Source organism: Podarcis cretensis, assembly GCF_951804945.1.
Source record: "Podarcis cretensis genome assembly, chromosome: 3".
NCBI classification, from domain to species: Eukaryota; Metazoa; Chordata; class Lepidosauria; order Squamata; family Lacertidae; genus Podarcis; species Podarcis cretensis.
The window spans coordinates 42,290,032-42,314,430 of record NC_137172.1 but is presented as its reverse complement, the minus strand read 5'-3'; the positions used below and the strand labels follow the sequence as shown (position 1 = coordinate 42,314,430).

At 38.4% G+C, this 24,399-nt stretch overlaps 1 protein-coding gene across 2 annotated transcripts in view; it reads left to right on the top strand.

Moving 5' to 3' along the window:
- Positions 1–24,399, top strand: part of CRIM1 (cysteine rich transmembrane BMP regulator 1) — a 131,055-nt gene that overhangs the window by 77,605 nt on the left and 29,051 nt on the right. For both annotated transcript variants that reach the window (XM_079969474.1, XM_079969475.1), the window contains 6 exons: positions 330–572; positions 2,608–2,728; positions 7,836–7,957; positions 14,538–14,720; positions 15,647–15,844; positions 23,993–24,121. In XM_079969474.1, coding sequence (XP_079825600.1) covers positions 330–572; positions 2,608–2,728; positions 7,836–7,957; positions 14,538–14,720; positions 15,647–15,844; positions 23,993–24,121 — 996 coding nt within the window. The remainder of the gene's footprint in view (positions 1–329; positions 573–2,607; positions 2,729–7,835; positions 7,958–14,537; positions 14,721–15,646; positions 15,845–23,992; positions 24,122–24,399) is intronic.

The window sequence follows — 24,399 nt, the reverse complement described above, 5'->3', positions numbered from 1 at the left end:
CCTCCCAGGGCTGGAAATGGGTTAGTTTAACCTCCAGTTTGCTAGTAAAACTGAATTACTGTGTTGTGAAATGTATGTCTAAAAAGTGTGTCACCAACATGAAAAGTGTGGAAAGCTCTGCTTTAAGGTGTTATGGGTCTCTTTGTCCATCTTTCCACTACCTGCAATGGCAGATTTTGGCAAAAACAACTGACATCCCATTTGGGGGAATGGACATAGCTCCATCAACACAGTTTCTAGCGATACCTCTTCTGTATGGTATGAATGTCCAAAGCTTTAAATTAACAGGACAACATATTACTGACATCCACACACTGTCTTGTTTTCAGAAGAAAAGCCTGACTGCTCCAAGGCCCGTTGTGAAGTACAGTTTTCTCCTCGCTGTCCAGAAGATTCTATTTTGATTGAAGGGTATGCGCCACCTGGTGAATGCTGCCCTCTACCTAGCCGCTGCGTGTGCAACCCTACAGGGTGCTTGAGGAAAGTTTGCCAACCAGGCTATTTGAATATATTGGTTTCTAAAGCATCAGGCAAGCCGGGGGAATGCTGTGACTTCTATGAATGTAAACCAGGTAATGTGTACCTTTACCCCCCCCCCAGCCCAATTACCTCAGTGTTTTTGCATATTAACCTAGAGCTGACTATCGAAAATGAACTCCTTCGTGTGTCTCTTTTCCTGTCACTGTCTCTATCACTGCACTATCAGAGAAAATTTCACTCCAGCCAAACTCTTTCCTATCTTACAAGCTATTCGAAACAGGAACAGTGATGGAATAACATACAGGCAAAGAAATGTGAGGCAGGTGCTACAAAACTGATTTCCCTGACTCCTTGTGTTATCAAGCTAGGTAACGTAATTATTTGATAATCATATGCAAGCTTTCAGTCCAGTGGCAGTTAGTGCTCACAGATGATGATAAAACCATTTGGTGGAAAGCAATGCATGATAAAAGCTAGACTATAACTATATTATCTGTGGTTTCTTTTGTCTGACAGAATAGCATCTCCTCTAGTAACTGAAAGCACAGAGATCAAGTTGACCATTTAGAGTACAAGATGTAGAGATAGACCATCCTGCACCTTCCCTTTCATTGGTTGTTTACTCATAAAAATAAGGGGCATTCCAAGACTGATTGAAATCAAGTCTCCTCAAGGGCAAATCCAGCTGACTTCACAGGGACTGAATCTGTCTAGATGGTGATTGCAATACCAAAACACATACTGGAAAACACAGCACAACCTCCTTCATTGATAAAGGATATGACACAGACAGCCCACCTCTCTGCTATGCACACACAAAAAATGGACATTTACCATTATGGATCACTGAAATTCTGTCCTGTCCCTTTGCTTTCTACACTGCTGCTGTCACTAATTCAGCTGTCGCAAATGAACATGGCATGCTGGCTGCATTGGTTGTGTTTCACTTGGAACAGCCAGTGGGTGTGATGGCTGGCTGCTGACTAAAAGTGGATTGGATATCTAGCCATCATGAGGGAGAACTACTAGTAAGTTCTGCAATGCCAGTGCAGCCTCTGCAAATCACCTAGCCTACTGTGCCAGAAATGGCTGCTCCCAAGTCTTCTGGCAATTGAGCTGCCTTTTATAAATTGTATACCGCTGGCTGGCAAGTCACTTAACAGCATTCCATTTTGAAATAATAAAATTAATGTTATTATGCCTCTGTCACCATTTTTGGCCAGAATGGTTGGGAGCTACTCCACCTCTAAGCATGTCTTGCCTCAATGTTTTGACATATTATATAAAAAAAAAATACACTCTCTTCTTAATTCCAATGCATGTATTCCAGAAATGTGAACACGACTCAAAATGGGGTTTAAAGATTGCACATATCAGTTGTACTTGCTTTGGAGTTAATATGCAAATATCAGACTTACATGTTATATTAATGGATGGAAGCAGGCATAATTACCCTCTCCACTTACTTGATATGTGAAGGTGCTGTGAATTAAACCTTTGAGAATTTAGGTTTCAAGACTGTTGGTTGGCATATGTCATTGTCTGCATTTGCAATCACCCAGAAGCTGGTGTTGAAGTATTATGGTTGGCGTTTAGTGACCTTTGTACCATATTATTCTATCTTTTTATTTGTTTATTCCTTGTACACTGCCCAATAACCAAAGTTCTTTGGGTAGTTTACAGTGAACATTAAAACCATAAGATAGAACAATATATGAAATCTAAAAGAGAATTAAAAAGCACAATACAGGTCCAAAAACAAGCAGAGAATAGCAGTAGTGTAAAATATCTAAGAAATACTAAAACACTTCTAAAAAGCCTGAGTACAGCCTGGTGTCAAAAGGACTTAAGTGTTGGTGCCAGGTGAGCATCTCTGTGGAGGGCGTTCTGTAACTTAAGATGCCATCTTTGAATAGGCCCTCTGTTTAGTAACTGTCTGCCTCACCTCATTGGGCAAGGGCACCTGGAAGAGGGTCTCAGAGGATTGCTTTATTTATTCTGGGCATATATAAGTGGAAGGAGACACTCCTTCAGGTACCCTGTGAAATAATTGGATTCTTTATTGTCATTTTTTTCTAAAGCAATACGAGTTCTAATCAATTTTTAAATATATTTTTCTTCCAACAGTGTTCAGCATAGACTGTAGCACAGTAGAATGTCCTCCTGTCCAGCAAGTTGCTTGCCCCTTGGATAGCTATGAAACTCAAGTCAGGCTGACAGCTGATGGATGTTGTACTCTCCCTACCAGGTTTGTTATGCATTTGATACAAGACTTTAACAGTCACTGCGTTTAAGGTTTCTACTGAAGAACTCAAAGCAGTTGTGATACAAGTAGCAAAGGAGTACTGAGCATCACTGTTGCTCTAGATGATTTTGCATAACAGCTTTTTCTCAGTTGAATTCCTATTGAAGATTTGGGAGGTGTATGTTGAGCACTTGCTGTGTGAAAGTGTTCATGACTAAAATGGAATTAGTAACTGCTTTGACTTCTGAAATAAGATCCATGAGAAGAATTAGTGACTAAATCTTTTCTTTAACTAAAATCTTTAGGGAGGAATTGACGTGTTTCTCATTCATGTAAAAATAAAATAGGAGTAATTTTAGCTTGCAGTTCTCATGTTTTTATTAGCCTTAACTTAGCAACTTATTTAGAAAGGCTGTACAGAAATAGCGTATTTTATAGATGGGAACAACACAAGGAGAGAACTAGATGTCCTACAGTTTTATTTCCAAACACAAGGAGAGAACTTAATGTCATGTAGCTTTTTCTTAATGTATTTGGTTATATAGAAGTATAAGATTAAACTTGGGTGCATAGAGGATGACCCTGAATCTTGGGATATGATGGTACCAATAAAGGCCTCCTGGTAAGAAGCTGTACATCTTTTTCAGATTCAATCTTGCAACAATAATTTATGACCTAACCTCAAGTCTTGACTACAGTAATGTGGTATATATGAACTATAGGGCATTTCTGGATTCTCTAACTTGATATTGTAAGATGAAGCAGATCCTGAGAGTTTCCCAGCAACTGCTCCCCAAAGGTTCCACATATCCTATCCAAATACTACCATTCCTGTCATGTGTTCAGCAACAAAGAACCGTCACGTGCTGAGGATCTGGAATCTAATCCCACTGTAGATAATTCTCTGGTCCAAGAAATTACCTGATGTAGCAAGATAAAAGACTCTAAAACAGCACAAAATATAACAGTAAATGAGTTTAAATATTATTCTCCTATGTAGTATTTAGGAACTAGTGACACTGGGACTGCAAATGTCCATACAATTCACTGGATATCTAACACTGATTTCTGTCTTGTTCTTAAACATTCTTACGTATCTTGATTTCAAACAGTATAATCCTTTAGTTGTGGAAAGAGCGAAAGCAGGACAGGAAATTTGTTCTCTGAAATAGTTTTAAAGCTGTCTTACAGTTTTAATGTTACAGTAGAATTTCATATACTCCTCAATCCAGAGTAATTACTTTCATTCTTATAACTATAATTAACAGTTTTTGGTTAACTACTGATGGTAGTTAACCCCATGGACCAGAGCCTGGCGTGCTCTGGTCCATGGGGTCACGAAGAGTCGGACACGACTAAACAACAACAACAACAACTGATGGTAATGCATTCAGAAGTCCTAGTACAAAATGCATGCTTATTCATATCCCAAACTGATGCATAGAAAATGTTGCATTTTATGTCAGCTGACTTAAGTGGTTATTTTAATCCTCTTCCTCATTGCATTTCTTTGAGTTTATTCCAATCTTTAATTTGCACTTACTTGTTTTGATTTTCACATTCACTTCTCTACTGCTTCTTTTTGTTAGGTTCACAATTCTTAAGTGAGCTGTGTGTTAAGCATATACTAATGATTGCTGATAGAAGTTTTTCGCTTCTTTAATCATCTTGCTTCCTAGCCATTTATGAAAACAGAGGACAAAATTATTAGTACTCAACGTCCAGAGTCTTATCATACATTGTGCTTCCATTTCTTCTTAGTATATATTCATTTTATCCTTCCTTTTTCTGTATAGTCCTAGCTAACCAGCTAAGTAATTAGTAGTAGAGTTAGATTTATGCTGAAAAAGCAAAAATACTGCAAAACAATTCCTCTATCATTACAGTATCTGTATAGTCACAGTAATCAGGCCTAAAGGATTCTTCCATCCTGCCAACAAAAATTCTTCTGGCATTTATTAAGAACAGTTGTTGTTCGTTTTATTTCTTCTGTGTGCTAGGCTTGGTGAGATGATTTACCCATGGTTACACATCCCAGCCCTACTCTCGCCAAAAGGGGTGAGCCGTTTTGGTGACATTGCACCTCAGTGGCTGCTTGATTTCAAGTAGTCTGCCAGGGTAGGTTCCAGGCTTGTTGCTCCCATCCTTCTCTCAAATGGCTGTGGGAAGAGAGAGTACACTCTGCTCTTCAGTATTCCTTAGATCAGTGTTTCCCAACATTGTGCCTCCAGCTATTTTTGAACTACAACTCCCATCATCCCTGACTCGCAAGACCAGTGGCAAGGGATGATGGGAATTGTAGTCCAAAAACAGCTGGAGGCACAAGGTTGGGAAACACTGCCTTAGATGTCATAAGTGGCAGATAAGGGGAAACATTCTTTCCATAGAAAGGGGAGACAATATTTTTAAAATCCTTATTCTGCCCCTGCTAATCTATTTGTCTGTCCTATATATATTTAGGTTATATCTTGTAAATCACTTGGTGCTTTTGTTCTTGACCTATTTTGATAAAAAATTATTATATTTGATTATACTTAACAAGTTAGATGTGGTTCAATTTACCGGTATTTATTTTAGCAATTGAATTCCAGCCTTCATCAAAAGATCTCAGGGCAGATAACAAGATTTAAAACACACTCAAAAATGAATAAAAATACAATATACTAATTAGTTTAATCTCATCAAAATAGCTCCACTGTACTACAGAGGCCACACATCTTATTACCCATTGGCCTGACAAAAGCTGGCACTGAAAGAATTAAAAATTACTCGCAGGACTTGTGGAGAGCTTTTCAAATTTTTTATTTTCTTAAATCTAACTATATTATGGTCTGAAGGCACAGGAGACCAACGCCTTGCTGAAGCTAAGCAATTCTAGATCTGCTCATTGCCTGAATAGGGAACTGTAATAATAATAGCCATGAAGGTGGGGAAGAAATGTAAGACATTCATAAATATTATTTTCATGCGTTCTGTAAGTTAATAATAAATACAAAATGTTGTTCTGTTGAATGTTCCTGTATACTTAGTGATTTGATCTTCTAAGCCCAAATACAAATTCACCCTTGTTGATTAGCAACCAATAAAAACATAGAACAAATAAAGCAGTAAACATTCTGGATAATACAACATTGAGTAATGAAATCTGATTTACCACCCTCCCCACTTTTGACATAACTAACTAATCTCTCTTTTTTTAAAAAGTGCTAATTTTGTTCAGTATGAGCATATTGTGAGAGAAACTATATGAAGGGATGGGTGACCATTGTTTGCCTCAAAACTATTGGGGATTTGTAGTCTTTGTGACTGCTCAAAAACCAGTGAGGGATTTTCAAGAGCTTCTATTGTAAACCACTCTGATTTTTTTATGATATAGCAATACAGGCAGTGACCATTTTGTGTGTGTCCAGTTGACGTGTGGCTGCCAAAGCATAGGTCCGTTTCAACCCAGAAGAGGACAGAACAGGGTGGAGCGGGCTTATGCACACTCCACCAATGTGCACATGGGCAAGGAATGGAATTTCTGTGCAAAATGGTTGCTGCTTTATATACCTATTTTTATAAATAAAAATAAACTCGCTATGAGATATTTCTCTTGTATAAAGCAACTAGCAAATGCAAATAATAATCTGAAACACGACAGTGTGGTTAGAGATACAATCCTATGCTGTGTGGGAAGAGTTTGGGCTCATGGCACAGGTCTCTCAACGCTATCTTAATCTCAATACAGGATACTTTAAACTGTTTGGGAGAGGGGGGTTATATATTATAGGAATAGAGCAAGCACCTTTCTTCTGACCCTGAATTGGTCAGGACCCTAATAAGAGTATAGTATATAGGGGTAAGTTGGGACGCTGAGTGTCAGGGATGCATACAAGCTAGTTTTTCTGCATTGCTTGGGAGTTACCCAAGCAGTTAAAAGCCCCTGTCTTATTGGAGGTAATACTGATTGATTTAGGTGGTAAAATGGCGTTTTACTACTAAATGGGGGAGGGGGAAATCTGTTGCCATAGTTAAATTATCTTCCCGTGTGCTGACATTTTTCAAACAGTCCCCCTCTACCCAAATATATTTTCAGCAATTTTCAGTATGCTCATACTTAATATGGTACCCTTCAGATGTTGTTAGGCTTCAGCTCCCATCAGCCCCAACCAGCAAAGATAGTGATCAGGGATGGCAGGGAGGGTCCCACATTGGTTACCCCTATCTAATATATAAGCATATGATGTTTTATTCTTAAAGGATGATTCCATATTCTTCTTTTCTCACTTCAACTCTCCTCTGGATGGATATTTCAGGGATTTGCATTTATGATTTAAAAAATAATTTGCAAATGTCTTCAGTGCCATCTCCTCTTTAAAGAGGGGTTTATTCATGCTTTTGTGTATCTCAGAAACCTCCTAAGTACTCACTGTAGGTAGATTAGAGTTTTGGATTGTTTGGACAGTTTAAGGTTTATTATCCATATGTGTTTGAAAAGCTAATGACCAGAAAATGTCCGGGGTGGGATGTTGTTCCCTTTCCATGAATGAGGCTGAAATGACTTGTATAAGTAAACTTTAAATGTTGATGGTTGAGTTTGCGACACTGTCCTTGGACTTCTGAAAGATTTATACAGATCCTAATTACTCATGTCACCTTATGTTACATTTCAATGCCATTTCAAATTAAATATCACGTCACAGAGCTAAGAGAATGAGTTGCTAGAGATAGTGTTAGTATTGTATAGTACAGCAGCAATATTTAAGCAGTTTCGTAGCATAGAATGCACCTTCGTTATTATTTTGATGATTCTCCCAAAAACCCTGTGAGATATATGGTGTTTATGATCAAGAACTAAGGAATTAGTGACTTTTCAACAGACCCACCTCTGCTTAGGATGTATGCAAGATTTGGAACACCAGTCTTCTGATCAAAGCCAAGCATTGTCCATTGGAACAAGTGTTAAATCTTGTTTACTGTGTTGTGTTTTAAATAGTCATGTTGTCTTTTATTATGTAACAGCAGAAAACCAACTTGCTATCACCAGCTGTTTCCCCCCATGTTTGTGCTTTCCCTCCCTCATATGTTGCCTCACTTATTTATGGAGCTTTCAATGCTTCGGTTTCAGGTGCGAATGTCTCTCTGGTTTATGTGGTGTTCCAAAATGCGAGGCAGGCTACATCCCCCAAATAGTGTCACGTGGAGACGGAACACCTGGCAAGTGCTGTGATGTCTTTGAATGTGTCAATGGTATGTTACGTTCTCAGTGTATTTGGACTGAACATTTTGAGGAGTTTGGTTTATGGCTAATTTAAATATGTTGTCCAATATGGGGCACAAGTTTACATAAGACAATATTCCTACTAAAAACTTGTAGGGTATTAAAACTTAACCTTATTTAGTAGGGGTCTGTGCATACTGGGTATGATAGGGTACTTCTATGAATTAATTATTTTTCAGAAAAAAGAAGCATATAATACAACAATACGAAAGCCATTTTAAATAATCCATAGCCATAGATTAATTTAAAACCTCTTGAACACACTACCAGAACCTTTGACGATGACCTTGAAAGACAGGTTTTAGCCATGTGCCAGAAGTCGTGCAAATATTTATTTCATTGGATTTATGCCTACCCTTCATCCCAAAAGAGGTCAGGAACTGCTGCCTCCAAGATTTTGAACTGCTGCCTCCAAGAATTTGTCCCTATTTTTGATCAAAATCATTACAGAGTTTTATCTCTTGGTAAAGGTATACCATGTTCCTATTTATTGTGCTAACAGAAGGCTGTCTTAAATAAGATGTTGTGCTTACTGCGTTTAGAAAATGGAAAGGAGCACTCAGATCTGCTACAATGTTTTCCAAGTCCTGGTGATGATTGCAAACCACTCAGGAAAGAGCACCCCTTCTTGGTGCCGGAGCACTTTTCAGTCATCTTCCAGACAATCCTTTGCTCCTGCTGTTATGTGCAGTTCATGTTTATTTTTTTAAAAGTCTGCTGCAGGTGCCATCACAGGCAACTCAGTAGATGGAGGGGGAGGCATGTTTCAAGGGGTGAACCCAGCCCTCTTTACACCTCTGGGTAAATAGATTATTGAAGAATTGTATCCTTCAAGTTAAACTGCTAAACTACAAATTAAGCCACATCACTGGCTAACAAGGGGGGCACAGTTAATTAATAGTGGTATGCATTATTATTATTATTATTTTATTTGAAAGTTACAATTTCATGTTATTTACACATAATGTGAAAAATGGAAATATAGTGGGAAATAAATACAAATCTTCCAAAGCATATCTGCAGTGACATGGTTTTTCAAATACTCATTAGGGACATCTGAAAGCAAGCTATTTTTGTCTATTCAATTCTGATTGATGGTGAGGCAGGCTGTGTTGCTTCTATGCTAATGTGGCAAGTAAATGGGCCAGGCACATGGAATGTGCATTAATGGCAAGGCTTTACCTGTAGCTCATGCCCTGTATCAGATCTGAAAAGCCCCAGTGAATGCTCAGAGATAGCCAGATAACTCTCTGGATTCTGGCTCACAAAATTAGGAAAGCATTGGGCTACTAGTTAACTACTGAGATTTACTGCTAAATGTTAGCATTACCTGTTATGCATTACTTTCTACTGGGATTCCTAACCTATGACCCTCCAAATGTTTTTAAATTCCTGCTCTCACCAGCTTCAGCTAGCATGCCCAGTTGTCAGGGATGATGAGACTTCTAGTCCAGCAACATCTGGAGGGGCACAGTTTAGCTATCCTTGACCCATTAGTTCCCAAAATATCAATAATAATAAGTATCAACAAAACTACTATAAATGTTCAGAGTCTGTGCATCTCAGTATTAGATTAATTAAATAGTAGTTTAAACTTAATTAAATCTGGGACAGATGGCAAGAACAAAAACAAATCAGTTTAAAACAAACTAAAACCATTTGAATGCAGTATTTAAGAAAGATACGAAACGAGGGTTTGGGAAACAAATATCACAACTGGAGAGAGATCTGTTGGAATGTAATGCTAAAGTGCTGTCTAAAATGTATAAGATATTATTGGATTAAGAGACAAAGGATGAGCAAGTAAAATCTTCCATGATACATTGGGCAATAGATATTGATACAAACCCAGATTTAGATGTACGTGATGCTAAGCTAAACCATGGCTTAGGGCAGTAGCAGCAGGATCAAGAGAGAGCAAAGCTGCCACAATTTTTACTGTGAGAGCCCACATGCTTGCTCGTTCATGCTTAAGCCAGGATTTGATTTAGCATTAAGGATGAACAGGCCTATAATCTCTAGAATTTTTGAGGTTTTCCGCCATCTCTCTTTATATTGTTACATTTCATATCTTTGAGTTCATTTTGAATGAAAAAATCAAAGGGACACATGCTATTTTAATTACTCTTTGAGATGCTGTGTAATTATAACATGTAAACCAAGTAAACATTAATATACTTTTCCTAAGTACCAGGCAAGATGCAGGTATTCTAGTGAAGCATCTTTTGTTTGCTTGATATAAAAAACACATCAAAGATCACAAACAAAATGATATAATAGAATAATAACTCTCATTGTAAGAATTATGTTACAAAAAGCACCACTGCCGAAATAATGTTTACTATACAAATAACAACTCAAACTAATAAATGTATAGTATGCTACTGGGCTATAGATCTAACAACAGTGAAGTTATGCCTTTAAAAGGCAAACTCAGTTAAGGATTATTATTTTTTTCTTTCTTTCTCTCTTTTCCTGAAATTTCTGTTCATGCTATGTACCGCTCTTTAATGAATGTTACTGTGCAAATATGTGTTTAAAAATCAGTATCCTTTAGGGGTTCTATATCCAAAGTCATAAAGTTATAAATATAACAGAGGTTCTTTATTTAAATTTAGATCTACTAGCTTCTGGCCAGATACAGCCCCTCACATTCCCTTCCATCCTATGCCTACTCATTGCCCCCACCCACTGGTTACCAGTGGAAAAAGTGTGCTTCACCGGCAGCCTTGAAGTAATGGCTCCTGAAGTATCCTCAACAATCTTTTCATATAGAAGAGCCAGAGATGGGGAAGCAAGCTGAGTACCTCATAGTGGTGGTTCCTGAAACTTCACACATACACACACACCCCTGGGTCAGAGGGAAATCCATGCTCCAAATAATGATAATGATAAAGAGAATATGATGATGATGATGATGATGATGATGATGATGATGATGATAATGATAAAGATAATGAAGTGAGCACTGTAGGAGACCAAGGTGCTTTGCAATTTTAGATTTTTCTCCTAGTGTTTTCTGGCAGAGAAGGAAACACTGTGAGGGGAAGAGTAGATGAGGGCAAAGTAGGGCTTGATTTCTGGTCTCAGGTTTACCTGTAATCATGTTTTCTGATCTAGAAAGCAATCCTGAAAGTCTCCCAAGTTTGTGTGGACTGGCTGCTGCTGTAGTGATGGTATCAATGCAGCCAGGCTGGAGCAGGAGATGGCAATGTGATCCAATCCTTGTGGGAAGGGTGGATATGATCTTAGGAGAAGGAGTGATGTTGGTGATCTTGAGAAAAAGAATGAGGGATGGTGATGATTTTGAAAGAAATTGTGTGGGAGGTTCTAGCTTACTCACTTTTGGTTCTGGCCCTCTCCAGCACTAGCATGCAGCTCTGAACAAATTACCCAAGAGGGAATGTGGGCTTTCACCCAGTGGTGGTGGTACCTGTTTTGAAAAGACAAAAGAAGTTGTCTGACGGTAATTACAGTATTACGATGACTATTTGGGCTGGCAGTGTAGCATCAGGTAAAATAAAATTCACCCGGCAGAATTGGAAGGACTGTAGCTAAGTGGTAGAGCATCTGTTTTGCATACAAAAGGTGCCTCCTTCAATCCTCAGGTAGCGACTCCTGCCTGAAACTTTGGTGAGTCACTGCCAGTCAGTGTAGACCGTAATGAGCTAGATGGACCAGTGGTCTGACTTGGTATGAGGTAACTGCCTATAGTGTTACAGAATAAAACACATTATTTATGTGGAATTTAGCAGCTACTAATTATCATAGCCGCAAAAGCAGATTTAAGATAGGTTAAGTAGGACATTTAGGCAACAGATATCCCACGAGTGTGCTACATGGCTTAGTGAAGGAAAAAGAACTTCCTGCTGATAACCTTCTGAATTAAATACAAAAGTGTCATCCAGGGTTCATAGCAATCAAAAGACGCTGCAGTCACCTTCAGAAATTGTCTGCAAAGAAATGTCTGCAATTGTTTTGTTTTCCTAACTTCTAAAATGGTTGGAGTAAGATTATCTTGCTCTTAACAGACCTTAATCGCCTTTTAAAAACATTCTCTGAGTTCCAGTAACTTTCCAGATGTAGTGCAGTTTCTGTTAATTAATCCAATAGTGTACCATCAAATATTTTCTGTTTCTGTTCATTGCACTGAAATAACTCCCTTCAGTGTCAATACAGATAGCTAAACCCTAAGAAACCCCAGGCATATATGAAAGCCAAGATGGTCCAGTGGACAGACAGAATTGCCAGACAACATAAGTATGTAACTCCTGACCCAGAGATGCTTGGACTGCTTTGATCCACCTACAGTTCCTAAGCTCCAGGTACATCTGGGGTTTGCTTGAGCAGAAAGGGGCACAGGCAGCAGTGTAGTGTAGAAGTTGTAAGAAGGTGCACTGATGTTTCACTGCAAACATTGACTCTTCTGAAATCATTAAGATTATGCATTATGAGGCATTCTAAATTGATAGGCTGTGAGACAAAGGACTATTTGTCACACCCCAGTACCCATAACATTTAGCTATATATCTGCTACCTTTCTGTTAACCGAGTGAATAGGGGTTGTGGTTTGTTTGTAATGTAATCAGAGTGATAGACTGCATGATTTGCATGCAGAAAATGCTAGGTTCAATACTAGTCTGAAATCTAGAGAGCCATTGCCAGTCGGTGTAAGTGCCAAGTTAGACCAATGGTCTGACTCCATAATGAGAAAGCTTCATTTACTCATACAGAATCTTAGGACTCAGCTATACAGCTGCAAATAAAATGTTTTAAGTGCAATATACAATGTGACAATAGATGGCAATGGTGAGCCTAATGGAAAATTCAGCGTATTTTTAAAAACACTTTTAAAAAAGCATTTTCAGAATGTTTTTAATATGTGAGTAGATTCCACCTTAGTGTCTTCAAAGTGCTAGGTATACATTATCACAGTAGTACTTACAACAACTCTGTGAGATCGATCCATGTTATTTTCCCCTTTATTGCCAGTAAAGAAGCTAAGGCTGTAAGAGTGTGTTGCTAGCCCAAAGCCACCTTGAATTGGAGACGTCTGTGTCACTACACATTCTGTGGTTTAATGTTGTTTAATGTCCATGTGCCCTTTTTAAACCGTAAATAGCAGTTCATTGAATCCCCCAATTAGGATTGGACCACAACAGGGAGGGAGAGCTTAATGCTTCCCCTGGGTCAGAGTCACAACAAATTTTCATTAAGAGGGAATTTCCTGTTGGGCTAAGTGGGAGCTGCCTTCCCAATGTAAATAAATTCAAAAGGGCATTTTTTTGGTCAGGGCTACAGTGCAGGCACAGGAAAAGGCTCCTCCCTCACTTCCTGATTGCGGGCCCTGGTGCTGCTATTTGCAATTGTAAAGGTATACATGCAACATTAAAGCAGGTGTTTCATGTTGCATCTAATTTGGCCTGAAGCCGCTGTGGTATTTTAGCTTCCACTAAGAATAGACAATATTTAAAAATTCTTAGGCAATTTATCCATGAGATGAATCGGTAAAATAATTCATTTTCATGTGCCACTCTTGAATATGAATGTTTCCAGGATAATTGATAAAAAATAAAATAAAAATTAGGGTAGTTAATTATCAACCAATAATTAGCAATATGTTTCAACTGGCATAAGTGAGTATTTGTAGTACATAAAGGTAGAATGGGTTTTGGCATATAAATTGGGCTCAGATAAAAGGGCAGGAGTGCTGCCAAATGATTCTGTGCAATGTGGGGGCTTGCCATGACATTTGATCCAATGAAGGAAATTTATCCAAAATTTATATCTGTGAAACCAGCATAGTCATGAGCATTTTTCAAAAAATACATTTTTATTGAAATAAAATGTAAAATGAACAGCAACAGTCATATTTCATTGAACAAAACAAAACATGGGCTGGGTGTTCACCAGCAAACTCTGGTAGCAGAACTAAAACAAGAGAGTTAAATATCACCCTACGGCCTCAGGGTAAAGAGGCTGTATATAGAAGTTGTTTTTTTCTGCACCATGAATGTCTTCCGACTTTTTGAAAAGGCCTAGCCCAGGCGTGATGAAGCTGAGGCTAAGTTCAAAATAAGTGGTTCTTTCCTTGATAGATGGATGGAGTAGCTGGAGTACACCAGTAGTTCTTCTGTCACTATCATTCTTTTTTATAATTGTAGATGTAGAACATGCCCTAGAATATGCAGCTGCCATCCAGAAAAAAAATACCTTCCAAGCTTAAGTCCCTCCTGAAAAGCGTTCCTGAATGTTAGGGGACCCTCCAGAACAAAATAGGATGTATCATGGAGGACTACAGTAGGTAGGATTAGCAAAAATCATGTTCCCCAACTTTCACAAGTAGGAGCAATTTCAGCTGAGGCACTTTCAGCCTGGTATATATTAAGTAAACCGTGAAACATTTCAGAAACAAAAATCCAGATTTATTTTTTTTACCAAGGAGTAGATAATCATATATCTGAGAATTTCATGAGTTAAGTCACTATGCTTTTTATAGCCAAGCACCTTCATGAAAAGTTATTTTGTTGTTGTTGTTGCTATTTTCAGAAGTGAAGCCAGCTTGTATATTTAATAGTGTGGAATATTATGATGGAGATATGTTTCGAATGGATGCCTGCCGGTTTTGTCGATGCCAAGGTGGTGTGTCTATTTGTTTCTCGGCACAGTGTGGTGAGCTACATTGTGACAGATACTATGTACCAGAAGGAGAATGCTGTCCAGTATGTGAAGGTAATTATTATTATTATTATTATTATTATTATTATTATTATTATTATTATCGCTCTGGTGCTATTTGAATTTGATTTAAAAGTACAGTCGACTCACAACTTGGATGTATTTAACTTCAGCAATGACAGCTTTACATGTTTGGTGGCCAGCCAACTGCGATTGCACAAATTAAATGCATGCAAGGGGAAGAGTTTGAAAGCTCCCAGGCTTGCTTACTGAGCGCTGGGAAGGTCTCATGAGATCTCACAGGACCATCTGAGATCTTGTGAAACCTCTAGAGCCCAGTAAGCAAACCAGAGAGTTTAAAACTCCACTTTACAGCGGGGGCAAGGCCCACTCAGCACACTGGCTTCAGGAAGGTTGGGATGGCCACACGGGTGTGGTTCTGGGCTTGTTTTAGCTATACATGATTTCAGCTTTACATGTAGTCCCTGGAAGCTAACCCCTGCACAAGTTGTAAGTCGACATATATTTTAGTATTATTTAATGTGTTGAAGCAATAGCTCATAATTCCTGGCAAAAGAACCTTGAAATTGGGACGGCTGCTCAGGATGCTATTCACTTCCTTGATACCCCAAGAGTTTTATAAATAATCTGAATTATCTCTAGTGCTTATATATCTTCTGCAAATGTAGTATTTCTGTCAGTTTTCCTTATTAAAAGAGAGTCCAATTCATAAAGTTCTGTAAAAATATAATTCACTGTTGATAACATTTGGGAAAGATAATTTACATTTTTGACATTTTTAAAGCTGTGCACCCTTGCTGTTGTAATGAATATCAATGTGGTCTTGTAATAAATTATTTTTAATCCTGTGTTGATATTCTCTCAGAATGTTCAAAATGCTATATTATCAATAAAACATATGTATTAAACACTACAAATAAATTGAACCATTTTGATGTGGCTTGGGGTTGTTTTTTTAGATTCCATTTCTCCCGTTAGTAACCCTGCTGGGTGTTACGCTAATGGCCAGATTCAAGCACACGGTGACCGCTGGAGGGAAGATGACTGCACTTTCTGCCAATGTATCAATGGAGAATCTCACTGTGTTGCCACAGCCTGTGGACAGAGCTGCTTGAATCCCGTAAAAGTGCCTGGGGAATGCTGTCCAATGTGTGAAGGTAAGGCATGGAGAATGCAAAATACCATTTTAAGAATTGGCATTAAAACTTTTCTAGTGTTAATTTTCGAGGTGGTGCTAGAGTTACTGTTAATATTCAGAGGAACTACTGGAGTATGTGACCTCAGCCAGGCACAGATTATATAGTGAACATCAGAGCAACTAGGTGCCGACTTTCCTGAGGGCATATGAAGCCTTCCCATTTCTCACACTCTGCATAGGAGGAAGAAGAAACACATCTTTATCGGTCAGAAATTTTCACTGCTTCATCATATTTGCTGGTAGTTTCGTTGCCCACCAATGTTTTGTGCTCTGTTCTAGATGCAGATTCAGGTCTCCATCCCTACTGCTTTGCAGTCAGCCATTGAAATTCAGCTGGTTTCCGATGAGGGTACATTGCCTCCCTTGCCCTGACAAGGGGGGCATGTTGGTTTTTCCTTCTGTTATGCACACCTCTTCTGAATACCATCAGATCAGGTTTGACTATGTGATAATAGTAGTGAAAGCAAACAAAGCCCTCCCATTGCCCTCACTCTGAATTGGAGAGAGAGAGAGAGAGGAGATACATTTCTGTTGCCCAGGTAACTGGGTGATTCTTTCTGTAATTCTTCCCAAGCTTTCCTGGCAGCTTTGCACACTTTCTTGCAGGAATACAAATGCCATGAAAAGGGGCTGTATTTCATAGTGGGGGACGGTGAACATTTTCATGAATGTACTTCCCATTGCAACTTAGTAGTTGTTTGAGTACTGTTGATTAGGAGTGAAAAAATGAGAAGGTGCCAAGTATCTGAAGATGTTCCATTTTCTATTTGGAAAGTATTTCTCTCAAAAAACAAGTCCTGTTTCCTGTTCAGTACTATCATCACTAATATTATTAGTTTTGGATCATAGATCTAAGGGATTTGCAACAAGACTGAATTGGCTTCAAAGCAACATTGTTTCTGAAAGAAATGAATTTTATTTCAGGCTCCCCACTATAAAATACATTTAAAAAATGTATGCTTCTGAAAATAAGAATATGAGAACCAAAAAAATGCTCCCCCCAAAAAATTTTTTAGGTTTTTTGTGGTTTTAGATACTTTCAGAGCACTAGCTCTGCAGCTGTTCAGAATTCTAAGAGGCCAAATTTGTGATAGGTTAGCAACAAGCCACACTCCTGATTGACTTTCCTTTTTTGATGCCCACAGTGACATTGATTTCACAGAGAGCCAGGCCTTTGGCTAGATACCTCAGGTGAAATTTATTTAGTTATTTATTTTGGAACCTGGATTCCATGGTGAAGAGCACTCTCACTTGTGGCACTTTGTCATGATCTTTCAAATGATCAGTCTTGGCACCTTTTTCTGAAAAAGGACACACAATGCTTGAACCATACATAGCTATGGGAGTCCAGTGGTTTAGACATTGTTTTGGGAAAATATTCCTGAACTGATATGCATCTTGTGAAGTTGGTGAATCTGTGTTGCCCTTCATATAAAAAGCTGAGAAGGTGGAGATATGTTGAAAAAAGAGAAAAGAGAAATGAATGCAACTCTGTTCCAGGCTTGTCCATACTCATGTCTGCTCTGTTGGGAGAGTTTTCATGTTTCTTCCTTTGCCTCTATTGTTGCTGTAGAATATCACCTCCTTTGTGAATTCTTTGCTTTTATTTCTTCTGTAAAGTTTTAATTAAAGGACCAAACCAAGCAATGCAGCCTTAAAACTACTTTGTTGTTTCTGCATTAGGAATTTGGGCACCAGGAAGGAAATTCTCTAGCACTGAACTTGGAACTGGTATTTTTCATGTAATGAACTCGGGGAAAAGAAAAGCTGTCTGGAATGCTAGCTATGAGGATGGAAAACATTTAGTCACCCTTGGAATGATATGAATGTTTTTCCAGGAAGCTTAAGTAAACTCATATTATGCAGCTCAGGAGGCAGCATTTAACTTTTTTTGGAAGACAATGTTCCACAAAGAACATGGAAGTTTAAAAAGTTAATTAAGGAACAGGTTTGTCAGGAGCAAAACAGACTGTTATGTTTGATTAATCAGCTAACCTTGCAGCTGCACACTTTTGTGCACTTGAGCATATCTTTATAACATTTTAATAAACTATAATATAGGCATTTTAATGAATCATTTGCCTCTGTGGCTTAGATAGAAAGATGCCAGGCATAAGAGGAGAGAAGCTTCCACATGCATATAAGGAAGGCCCCAAACTTTTGCTTATTTCCTATCTCCTCCCTGATCACACCCTTGTTGTTCTGAAGGCTCCTCAAGCTTCCAGGGGTTGTTCAGGGGCAGTGGGGGAAAGGAATTGAGCTAGGAAGGAAGATGTAAGGAAGCTCCATTCTATGAGCAGAACACTGTGTGGGGGAGTTAAGATCCAAGAAATTGAACTAACTTTCTATTGCCTGCTCTGTCATATGAATTTAACACAAGGGGTCCACAATAAGTCCAGCTCCTTTGAGGACCATAACACTTAAAGATTTTTGGTTTATATTGATGGACTATCATGTTCTGGAATGGGGTGGCCATTCTACCCTTCCTATCTTTTGGCAGACAGCATGAGTAGATCTTAGAAATTGTTCACCTAAGTTCAGTGGTACCTCAAGTTACAAACGGCTCAGGTTACAAAGGCTTCAGGTTACAAACTCCGCTAACCTGGAAGCGTTACCTCAAGTTGAGAACTTTGCTCCAGGATGAGAACAGAAATTGTGTGCCGATGGCACAGCAGCAGCAAGAGGCCCCATTAGCGAAAGCATGCCTCTAGTTAAGAACAGTTTCAGGTTAAGAACGGACCTGAAACTCTAGTTCATAACTAGAGGTACCGCTGTATTGTCTGCTAAATCTTTTCCTGCATGTTTTGTTTTTTTATTTTTACAATTCATTGCCAAATCTGAATTCTTTTGGATATTCATGAATGTTTTATAATGCAAAGCATATATGCCAATCATTTAGCAATTTCAAAATTTTTATAGACTACCAAAACCTTATTGATCCTCAGTGCCCTAATAAGCAATCATTGGGCACTGTAGGCAGGTAAAAATTAATTAACCAAGCAGTCCTTATTATAGAAGACAGAGTATATTGAATTATTAGATTGTTTTAACTAAAGTCTATGGTAAGGAGAGTAGAAGCTTTTGAAAAGCCACTAATTAGAGGTGCCACCTTCTTAATGCCGTCTCTCTCACTGTGACAGAACATGATCTAGATGATGGGGACAAATTATTTGAGGTAATTCTAATATGCACCTTGCATTTTGAAACTTTTAAACACTTTCTTCTAAACTTGAAAGGAGAGGACTCTTAAATGGAAAGTACTCAGCAGAGAAATTATTTAGTAGTTGTAGGTAATACAGCTCATGTTCATAAAGAAAACGAAAACATGTATTTACATTGTGTTTCATGATCTAAAGAATCTGAATACAGAAGGCATTTAAAGAGAAGTTGAGTATTTTCTAGTGGTTAGCTGTCCCAACTCTTCTCCCACTCATGACACCTCAGTAACTGTCATCCTTCAGTAAGGCTCTTTCTACTGCTGCCTTCATTTTTTCTGTAAGTACTTAGTACACTCAGGGACCAACAAATAAAGTTGCCAGGTCACTAGTGTAGTTCTTGTAGGACCAGTGGAGAAAAGCCTCCTGTGTTCTCTGCGATTTTGTGATCACAAAGTAAGAGGATTGAGTTGGTTTTAAGGGCAGGGTTCCACATCTTCTGACTGTACTGCAGTACAGTAATGTGAAACCTAGACTTCGCAGGCAATAATAATGTAGCATGTTGTATTGTCGTTACCAAATATTTTGTAACTATTTGGAGACCTTGCACAATTTCAGCTATAATAACATCATGAATTTGGTGTTCTGTAGACAAACTGTTTACAGTAGACAGTTATACCAGGGAAACACTGAAAATAGAGCTGAAACTTTACATTGAGCATTCTTTTAATTCTTCATGAACTAAAAAATAAAATTGCCCAGTGGTTACAGACATATATGCAGCTGAGTTGGTGGAGTCACTTGTTAAAATGGCATCACATTGGCTGTTTATTCTGACAAGTAAACCTGTCAACATTATTTAGCTAGTTCAGCATTAAACTTTAGTCTGTCAATGTTATTTTCTCGATAGACTTTCTGAATGCTGGTGTATAAAGGTAAAGGTAAAGGTACCCCTGCCCGTACGGGCCAGTCTTGACAGACTCTGGGGTTGTGCGCCCATCTCACTTAAGAGGCCAGGGGCCAGCGCTGTCCGGAGACACTTCCGGGTCACGTGGCCAGCGTGACATCGCTGCTCTGGCGAGCCAGAGCCGCACACGGAAACGCCGTTTACCGTCCCGCTGGTAAGCGGTCCCTATTTATCTACTTGCACCCGGAGGTGCTTTCGAAGTGCTAGGTTGGCAGGCGCTGGGACCGAGCAGCGGGAGCGCACCCCGCCGCAGGGATATAGTTTGTTAAATACCACAGTGTTATTCCACAGAAATTCCTATGAATTAATGGCTGTCTGTTGCAATTACATTTACCTTTAAATATAATAGTAATCAGTAATATCAACAGCAGCCTTCTTTACCATTTCCATCCCTTTAAAAAAAAATCTTTCTACGGTTTAGAGTCACATCTAAAATATACAGAGACGGAATGTTATTTTCCCATCCATTGTCTCGTCATCTGTGCACTCAGTCTTTCTTCTGCAGTTTGTCAAGGGCAGCAATGAAAGGCTAACCTAGGTCACATGACCATGTGTGCTTTTTCAAGCTTAACTGTTTGTCTATTCAAATAGCTAGAAGCCTGGCAGTAGCTGAATTAGCTTTATTTGTTGAGTCTTGTTCAGTGAAGTGAAAAGAGCTGATTTCCCCCTCCTTTTTTTGTAACTGCATTTTTTTTTGGGGGGGAGGGAGGGGACTGAAATTATTTCTTTTGTCCTCTTTTGCAGCTTATTAAAACTCAGGCATCCATATAAAATTACTCTATCTTGGGGTTTACCTTTGTGGATAGGAAAAGTTAGTTATTGATAAGCTTGTTCTGAGAAAGAAAAATTGATGTATAGAATTGGAATCTGTATGGGAGTAGCTGCAGTATATATATATATATAAACAATCCACATATGAATAACTACCAGCAGTTGTTTCTGCCAGGCATTACAGAAGTTCTAACACATTATTCAAGAAAAAAACAGCTATCCTTCAGGAATATGCAAAACATAAACAATTGTCGTTTTCAAGGGTTGAAAGAAGTAATTGAGAATAACAGCACAGCAATGTAAATGTATAAATAAAATATTTAAAATTTATTTTCAGGTCTCTTCTCAGCATCCAACAAAGACTGAAATAAATATTTCGATATTTCATGAACACCATGTTAAAATTTCAATAGGCTTTTAACACAAGGGCATAATAAGAGCCTGTTGGGTCAGGCCAATGGCTGCATCCTGTTCTCACTGTGGCCACCCATGCTTGTGGGAAACCCACAAGAACACTCCTCTGGGTACAGCATAGCCATCATGACTAGTAGTCATTTATAGCTTTATCTGACATGAATTTGTTTAATTCTCTTTTCAAGCCATCCATGTTGGTGGTTATAACTATGTGCTGCATGAAGAAGTATGTTTTTAATTGTCCAACATTCCGTTCCATCTGATGTTCATGAATTCTAGTGTTATGAACCAGCAGGCTCTTCTTATATCCTTTTGGAAAAGGATATCCATTCTCTAGCTGCATGCCATGAATAATTTTATGAATAATAAAACCTTTGTCTTAGGTAAATACTAAGCTATGCATATTCTGGTAGGATTGTTCGTCAAGTTTTCTGAAAGATTTCCTTATCAAACTTTGTGATTTTTCACTGAAACGCACATATTGGACATGTGGCATAGCACCTGCTAGTTAAGAAGCGCATTGACCCCCCAAGGCCCTGTTAATAATTTGATTTTTTTTCCTACCTAAAGTTTCAAAACTTCATTCAGATGTACAGGGAGCTGTTTTGCTAGCATCTAGCTTTTTCTAACATGTATTATAATCCAATTTTGCAATAATTTGTTTACATAAATGAAGGTTTTAAAAATGTTAGCTCTTCTCAGCTTAACATTATATCTGAAATCACAAATACAAAATAATGATTTAGCACACTTGATCATGGCTGTCTGGACTATACATTTTCTTTGTGGAGTCAGTCTACTTATGTTGTGCCTAACAGAATGAAATTTCAAACTCATTTAAAATCTATTGGAACTACTGTGACATTAGAAATAAGACATTTGCACCATTTCAGTGGTTTTCTTTTACAATAATTATACAGTGCACAGCAAAACATGAGAGCCTTTCTGAGTGATAATGGTTTCACTAATAACTGCCTTTGCTGGCTTCACTTTGTTGTGCCTCTGTGGTAGATCTAATAGAATTCTCAAGCTCATCTAAATTGCTTGCAGCATTTATCAGTTCAATGAACCAAATCTGTTTTGGCACTGGCATTGGTCTTTGCAGAATCTGAGGATTCCAAATACCAATAACTTATATTTTTGTTTTGTTCTTTAAATATTGTTATGAGTGCCGGCGTGGTTGCTTGAGAGCAAACAGGCGAGACTCCCCGTTGGTCTTTTCAAGGCTTTATTATCCGTCCAAAACGTTCACAATGCAGATTGACTCTTTTCCATGTCTGCTCAGTCTCTAGCAGAATCTGGGAGTGGGCGGTCTTTAAACTTTCTCCAGCAGAGTAGTCTCTTGACCCCCTTCCTACGCCTCCCCTCTCTGCGCGTAAAATGACTGCGCAGGGAGGGCGTGGGCAAAGGGGGACCTGACTCCCGGCTTTGTTCATGCTCGGTGCTGTGGCTCTCCCTTGCATCCTCCGAGCCCTGCATCCCTTCCCCACTGGAGGTGTGGCTTCCCTCCTCCGCAGAGGAAGTGCTGCTTCTCACGATCTTTGGAGGCTCCCTGTAACCCAACTGCCCTTCCGCCTCTCGCCTTTGAGCTGATGGCAGTTCCCTGACAAATATGTAAGGCGTTCTGAATTTCTCTCGAAAATCATCTGTTTTCTTATTACTGACAAATCCTTGGCAGCATTTTTTTCATTGCATTCATAGGAAATTATGCACATAGAATGTATGAATTTAATGGTGTTAAGAAAAAGCCAGTTTGAGACCTCAGTCATGTGCGTTTTAAAGAACATGGTGAAATGTGTATACATATGTCTTTCAAACTTGACAAAGCATATCTGTATTGTGTGTTCACATAGTGTATTTTATGTATTCACAAAAATAGTGAGAAATGGCCACTAAAATGTCTTGCAAATACTATGCAATATAAAATATGTACATTTCTGTGTCTGATGGTCTGGAAATTTATCATATGAACTAGAACACTCATTTGAAATTAAGAATAATGGTCTGGTTCCAATGAACTTCTGTATGTGTAGAGTATTTGTGGTGGCAAAACAAGACTGCATTTCCTTGCCTACTAGGCAAGCTTAGCACACCATACATCCATCTATGAATGCAACATTTGTGTATGTACTGTCTAGTGTGCATACTCTTCAATGTAATTAACAAGCCACAGAAAGTTAAAATACAGGCATGTGGTTCAAATTTATGGATGTTGAGTTTTATCTTTGTATGCTTTAAGTAAACATTGGATCCAACACATTAAGTTCCAGTTAATCTTTTAAAGGAGTTGAGCAAGCTGTGATTGCCACAAGCTCATTTGCATAATATGTGAAATTAATTATTTTGTTTAAGTTTACTGAAAGATGGATTCTGATGAGACGGGTCTTAGCTTTGGGATATGTTTGGTTGCGGGCTGAAACTACGAGTCACTGAACAAATATGGTAGGCTCTCCACTGCAGACAATGGTTTTAGTCCCTAGCCATACCATGTGTGTTGCACAAAACAACAGTTAGCACCTTGAGCAAAATTATGGCAAAGATAAAGTCAGATCCTGTTAGCGGCAGGAACTGGGGGAGGCAGAGCAATTGTAAAAAATCTCAGTTTCAGATTTCAAAGCAGATAGCTAATGGGATCTGAGCAATTAAATGCTGTTCTGCTACAAATGTAGTCAAGTTTTTCTAGTTGGCTAGAGCCGACAATGTCCAAATTTTAACACATTTGAATAAGCATTTCCATTAATGACTCTTAGATCTTATCATGTGCATATTTTAAAATAAATTATTCCTTTTTTTCCATTAGAGCCAACATACATCACAATAGGTCCACCCACGTGTTATCCTCTGGTGAATTGCACATTAACTGAGATGGATTGTATTTATGACTTCAGAGTAGACCAAAATGGTTGTCGCATCTGCCAGTGCAAAACTAGTAAGTATACAGTTGATGCTGAATTGTGATTCTGAAGAGCCTATGTTGACCAAAATCATTTTCAAAACATTCTTAGCAACTTTGCATTCTTTTTTCCGTCTTCAATACTATCTCATGCACAATATACCATGTTCTCTTTTCCCAAAAATATATAAATAAATAAATTTATGGTGGGAGAATACCCTTTTGAAATATCTATGCAACAGAAATATATATATATATATATATATATATATATATATATATATATGATATTAATTTTGTCAGTCATATTTTTG